The 6,479-nt window shown below is 31.0% G+C and overlaps 1 protein-coding gene across 1 annotated transcript; it reads right to left on the bottom strand.

Moving 5' to 3' along the window:
• Window positions 1–1,217: 1,217 nt before the first annotated feature.
• LOC111706000 (beta-1,4-galactosyltransferase 4) lies at window positions 1,218–5,681 on the bottom strand (the record flags this gene model as incomplete). The annotated part of the gene is made up of 7 exons (XM_023478734.1): window positions 1,218–1,398; window positions 2,308–2,424; window positions 3,350–3,391; window positions 3,861–3,976; window positions 4,773–4,851; window positions 4,997–5,095; window positions 5,611–5,681. Coding segments are annotated over 7 exons (615 nt in total), but the record flags the coding sequence as incomplete, so codon positions are not given.
• Window positions 5,682–6,479: the final 798 nt, after the last annotated feature.

Genomic DNA, 6,479 nt, shown 5'->3' with positions numbered 1-6,479 from the left:
TCGTTTGAACTATTGCATTTGCACGTGGTACAACATAGTAGTTCAAATGACCAATAGTTCAAACGATAACATTCTGTCTGTTTTTTAAACTTAAAAAAAATATAAAAATAGTTCAATTGTGCCAAAAAATATTTAGTTTAAATGAACAAACGAAATAGTTCAAATGAGCCAAAAAATAAAAAAAATATTTCAAATGAGCCAAAAAATAATTCAACTGCGTAAAAACGTAGTTCAAATGAACAAAAAAATAGTTCAAATGAGCCAAAAAATAGTTCAAATGCTTAAAAACATAGTTCAAATGAGCAAAAAAATAGTTCAAATGAGCAAAAAAATAGTTCAATTGAGCAAAAAATAATTCAAATGAGCCAAAAAATAGTTCAAATGCGTAAAAAAGTAGTTCAAATGAACAAAAAAATAGTTCAAATAAGTCAAAAAATAGTTCAAATGCGCAAAAAATAGCTCATATCAGCAAAACAATAGTTCATATGAGCAAAAACAGTTCAAATGAGCCAATAAATAATTCGGTAATTTCCTAGTATACAATTTTTGGCCCCCCCCCCTCCTCCTATCAATTTTTTAACATGGATCTCATTTGTATATCACATTGATATTATTGGTCATGTGGCCGTAGCGCCCAACTCCCGAGTCTGACTCTGTCCTCGCCGCAGCGCTAGGCCCCTTAGCCTGTCCTAGCCGCGATCTTGGTCCAGAAAGTGTTTTAACCTAACCTAACCCTTAATATTCACTAATTTTGTTGAAAATTGTTGAAATTGTAGGTCTGTTCAAAAGTTCAAATGAGCAAACAATATCAAATTAACAAAAATATATATAATTCAAATAAGCTAACAAATAGTTGTTGCATGATTTGAAATATCCTTTTAATTCATTTAAAAATATTTTTTTCCTCATTTGATCTATCTTTTTGATCATTTAAATAGTTCAAATGAGCAACAAATAGCTTAAATGATCATAAAGATAGTTCAAATAAGCAAAAAAATAGTAAAAATTAACCAAAATTTGTTGGTTCATTTGTCTTTTTTTTTTGAATAGGCTAGCTATGGCCTATCTAATATTGATATATGGCAATGAATGCTAACTCTTGGTGTATCAGGTATTGGTATAGGTTGGATGGTTATGGTGTATCTGGTATTGATATAGTTTGGATGATTACAGTGTATCTGGTATTGATAAAGGTTGGATTGTTATGGTGTATCTGGTATTGATATAGGTTGGATGGTTATGGTGTATCTGATATTGATATAGGTTGGATTGTTATGGTGTATCTGGTATTGATATAGGTTGGATGGTTATGGTGTATCTGGTATTGGTATTGGAAAGGCTAATTGAACTGTAATATTGGTGTATAGGGTTGGGTTATCCTCTGCTACCAGTGTGTAACTGAAACAAATATAATCTAGATAAGATTGTATCAACTAAAAAAAAATATTGATACTTATGATCTGCGTTCAGCCTCTCAAGAGATCGTGTGATTTGTTATTATTCCGGGGAATGTGCAAAGAAAAATTCTGTAATATATAACCGTATTGATATTTAAACTGAAAGGAATTGAGTTTTTGCCACAACCTCAAATTTTGAATCCCTATTTATTTGCAACCTGATGGTGTAGAATTTTGATATTTCAAACTTAGATTAATTGATATAATACAATTCATAGTTTGAAATATGTAAGGTCTACGACATTGGATGCAAAGATATAGAAATTAGAAAATCACAGTTTGAGACAATAACTCAGTTCCTTTGAAAAAATCTTTAGGAACAATCTAGCCTAATCTGTAATTTATTAAACTATTTAACTTTTACTGGCTTTATGCACACATCTTCAAAACTTAAACAAATGAGTGCTATTTCCGTAAAATGGTTCTGGTTCTGGTCGAGTGTTTAAAGATATTAACAGTGATGCCACCATCGTCCAATCAACACCCAAAAAACTCAATATGGCGTCGCAATGGGACGATTTTTGTAAAATCCAATTTTAAATATAAAAATTGTACAGAATGCCAATTCATTTATAATCTAACTATGGTTCGACCCTTTTTCTTGATTCATTTTTTTATTAAAAAAATAATAATTATCCCTTGAAAAACTTCTAAATCAGGGAGAGCCATAAAATTGTGGAATTTAAGAAGACAACATTGAAGCCAGATCTTGTAATGTGGATTTAATTGATAACGCAAACAATGTTACAAAAAGCTGGAAAATCAATTTATCGGGTCTGTGAACAATGCACATCTGAGTCGAAAAGTCGTCTTCCTAATCCACAGTTTTATGATGTACCCTTTATCTTACTTGATGTTCTTGAGTCCGTCCTTCCGAATGTTACTCAACGATTTGTGAGCAAGGTATTTTACTCTCTCCGGGTTCGGAGGATTCGTCTCATCTACTTTATGCTTAAACATTGTATACCTAGGAACATATTGTTGGTTTTTAATTTTAAATTTTTTATTTAATTTTTGTATTCTAAACTTGGGTTGTACTAGATTTTTATAATGTTACTTTCAAAGGGGACTATGTAATTTACTAAAAACATTATCAACATTTTTGTGATTAAGGTGTCAGTGTTTTTTGCGTAAAGGGAATAATATGAATTCATTTTTTTGTAAAGATAAAAAAGCTAACTTAAACATGGATACTATGCTTACGCACAATTTTCTACTCTAACAATAGCGTAAGGGAACCTTTAACAAAATATCATTTAGGCCATGGGCCCAAAGCTAGGGGGGGGGGCACATTATCTGAGACAAAAAAAAGAAAATGAAGAAATGAAAAGAAGGAAACGAAAAAAAGAAAGAAAGAGGGAAAAAAGGGAGAAAATTAGCAAAAAATCTAATTTTCGTCACCAATATTTTTAAAGGATTATTTTTGCTTCAAATTAAAGACAAAACTGAGTGCTTTCAGAAATAAATTATTTGGAAATTTTTATTTTTATTCTGTCTTGTCAAATGATTGGGTTTAAGTAAATTTGTTGTATTTTGAGAAGCTTTTCCCTTACTTTAATTAGATTAATGATTCTAATAAACCATCTTACAGCAAACAGTAGCATGTAGACAAATTGAAATTATGTATAAAATATGGCCAGGTTTTGGATTGGCTATTAATGATTCAAATTTTAGTAACACATTTATTTATACATTTATACATTTATTTATACATTCAAGTTGCAAAGATATAGTGATTTAAAAATCAGAATTTGTGGCTAAAACTCAATTTCTTTGTTTCGATAATTTGTTTGTTTAAGCATTAAATGTATGGGGGAGGTGGAATCAGTCCAAGAAATGAGAAATTAACTCTATTTTTTAGTTTTTAAATTATAAAAAAAACATAAACTTACTTCCCTACAGTTAAATTGCGATGTGTAGAGAATCCGGCAGTTCTGAAACAGAAGTTATAAAATGTTTTTTTTTTTTGTATTTTGACTATCAATCTTTGATTGGCCGACTTATAAGTCATAGTTTTTAAAATTTTTAATGTTTTTATTTTATATTTTTAAATAGTCTATTGGAAATACTTCTTGCATGAAGAGGTCTCTTTTGTTTTACTCAAGTATGCTCTCTTTCCTTATAGACATAATCTCACTCAGAAGTTGCGAGGCATGTCTGATGAACAAAGTACCAATTTTTAAAAGTCTCCCAGGAAACATTTTAAGCGACTAGTTCCGATGGCGAAGATGTCGGGTAAATTATTCTAGACTTTTGATATTAAAGATTGGCATGTTGGAGACTAAACGTAAATTTACAGGGCTATTCTACACCAACTCTAACATAAAGATTTTAAAGTCTTTTCCTTTGGCAACATTTTATTTATCAAATATAATATTTTTTTTACTAAGTTAATTAAATGACCTGACTCGCAGCGCTAGGTCATCATCTTCCCCTCCCCAGCCCCAAAACTGGTTTGAAAACCCGTTTACTTTCTCAAATTGGTGTTTAGAGAAAGCAACAACTCCTCCCATAAAGTTCTAAAAAGTCCGATTCATTAGACAGTGACCAGACCAAGGGTCAAATGCAAGGATAGTTAATTGCGGTCGTGTATACTCTGCGTCTATATTGAAACCAGTTCTCTTTGGGTGAAATTTGTAAACAAGAATAGATGCATCAGTGTTCGTTTAGTATCCGTGGAGGTTAAAAGCATTAAATTTTGATAATTTTGATAATTTATATAATAGTTTCCCATGACCAGAATATTTCATTGATTTTTTATGTTAAAGATGGATCCCATGTCAGGCTGTGACATCCGTATTGTGTTTACATTACCGCCCAGAGACAGTACACTGCAGTACAAAAGATGTGTACACTTCTGAAATAACTTTCCTTGCATTACATCCTTGGACCAGACAGTGAAATTGATGTGAAACATGCATGCAGATTTCAAAGTGTCTCATGAAACGTGATGCAGTGCAGACAACATGATGTTCGTCTTTGATCTTTGTGATTATTTGCGGCATTCATTCGACAAGCTATTTTTTACATGCATGATTTTTAAAACAATAATCACAAAATTCTGTTAGTCTTGTTATTTTCAAAATGTGGACTGTCTTGTTTGTACTGTCAATATTCTGGAAGTTATTATGAATTTTGTTCAGATAACAATTTATGAACTAAAACCAAGATTGTCTATTATCTCTGGTAACATTGAGAGCACAAAAAAGGCAGACCCCATTTTTGAAATTCCAAGAGTAAGGGTATTTTTTTATAATTATAAGTTCTATAATTTCATTAAAATAAAACTTTCAATTGTAAATTGTTTGTATATACCGGGTAGGGCAACTTATAATTAAATTTTCCATATGCAGACGACAAATGTTTGGGAGTTTCTCCACATCGATATAGATTCCTTAACAAGCAGAAATAAATAGATTAAAGCATTGTGAAATACTAAATAGTGGAATTCCAGGGAAAGAAAGTTTAAATATATAAATTGGGCCAAAAGTATAATCGTGAAGTTTCTTCCCCTGAATTGTTAATAAAAATGTCAGCACCTGTCGTCTTCTGGTAACAAATCCACATCATGGAATACAAAACAGCTCCAATCAAAATATTTAATTGCTTCAATATATCCAGCATTGAAAACCGCAGCTCTAAGCAAAGAAATTAACAATTTTGTCAATGAGGCTAAAACCAATGAACAAAAAGCTACAGCTTAAATGACTTAACTTAAACCGTAATATGAAGCTATAGCTTAAATATTTAACCTATCAATTTTTCTATCAATCAATCATCAATCCTGAGAAAGTGGCATTCAAGCTTGCTTAATATCTGTCCCTAACACCTGTCATCTGATTTGTTGAATAATTTCCTGGATTCTGGAAATCATCTTACAGAAATTTTAAATTTTTAACTTAAACCATTGATTATCAAGTACAATAGGTGGCAACAGAGAAATTGACCAATTTTACATGACGTCACAAGTGTCAAATATAACAAGGAAAACAACATTTTCTGCCATTAGTTGACATTAAGAACTCAAAATTTCACTTATTTCACTGTAAGATAAGAAACCTAATTATCACTATTATTGAACATTTTAGTATTAAAATCTGGCTAATGCGTCTATAACATTATATATATTCAAAAATATTTTAAATTTTATTACCTATTGAAGGTGTTGTTGTCTCCTTGATTTATTACAAAAATTCTGCAACAAAAAATGTTAAAAATGCGAGAAAAAAACAATCAGAATGAAATTGGTATGATGCAAATATATAGACATTTATTTCGGCTTAAATAGCTGGCAAGAAAATAATTCACTTATTTTATTTCTATTTAAATAGAAGCTGTTGTTGAAAATAAACTTTACAAAGGCATGCCACATACATCCATACCATAGATATAGAATAGAAGGATTTATCATAGACAAGTTTTGATGCAATTATCAGTGTGGGGTGTCTTGCAGTACATTAGACATTGGACCCTGGACTCACAATTTGACTTTGATTTTGGAAAAGTTGATAATTCTCTTTCGAGCTCATTTGATCAGATATTTATAGAGTTTATACTTAGCTGTTATTAGTTAAGCTTAGATAGATTCCCTGCCTCAGAACATAATTAGCTCTTATTAGTTAAGCTTAGATAGATTCCCTGCCTCAGAACATAATTAGCTGTGTAGTTAGTTAAGTGTAGATAGATTCCCTACCTCAGAACATAATTAGCTGTTATTAGTTAAGCTTAGATAGATTCCCTGCCTCAGAACATAATTAGCTGTTATTAGTTAAGCTTAGATAGATTCCCTGCCTCAGAACATAATTAGCTGTGTAGTTAGTTAAGTGTAGATAGATTACCTACCTCAGAACATAGTTAGCTGCGTAGTTAGTTTAGTGTAGATAAATTACCTACCTCAGAACATAATTAGCTGTGTAGTTAGTTAAGTGTAGATAGATTACCTACCTCAGAACATAATTAGCTGTGTAGTTAGTTAAGTGTAGATAGATTCCCTACCTCAGAACATAATTAGCTGTGTAGTTA

This window comes from Eurytemora carolleeae, unplaced genomic scaffold (genome assembly GCF_000591075.1).
Source record: "Eurytemora carolleeae unplaced genomic scaffold, Eaff_2.0 scaffold700, whole genome shotgun sequence".
Taxonomy (NCBI): Eukaryota; Metazoa; Arthropoda; class Copepoda; order Calanoida; family Temoridae; genus Eurytemora; species Eurytemora carolleeae.
The sequence above is the reverse complement of the archived record's forward strand: the minus strand, read 5'-3'. Positions and strand labels throughout refer to the sequence as shown.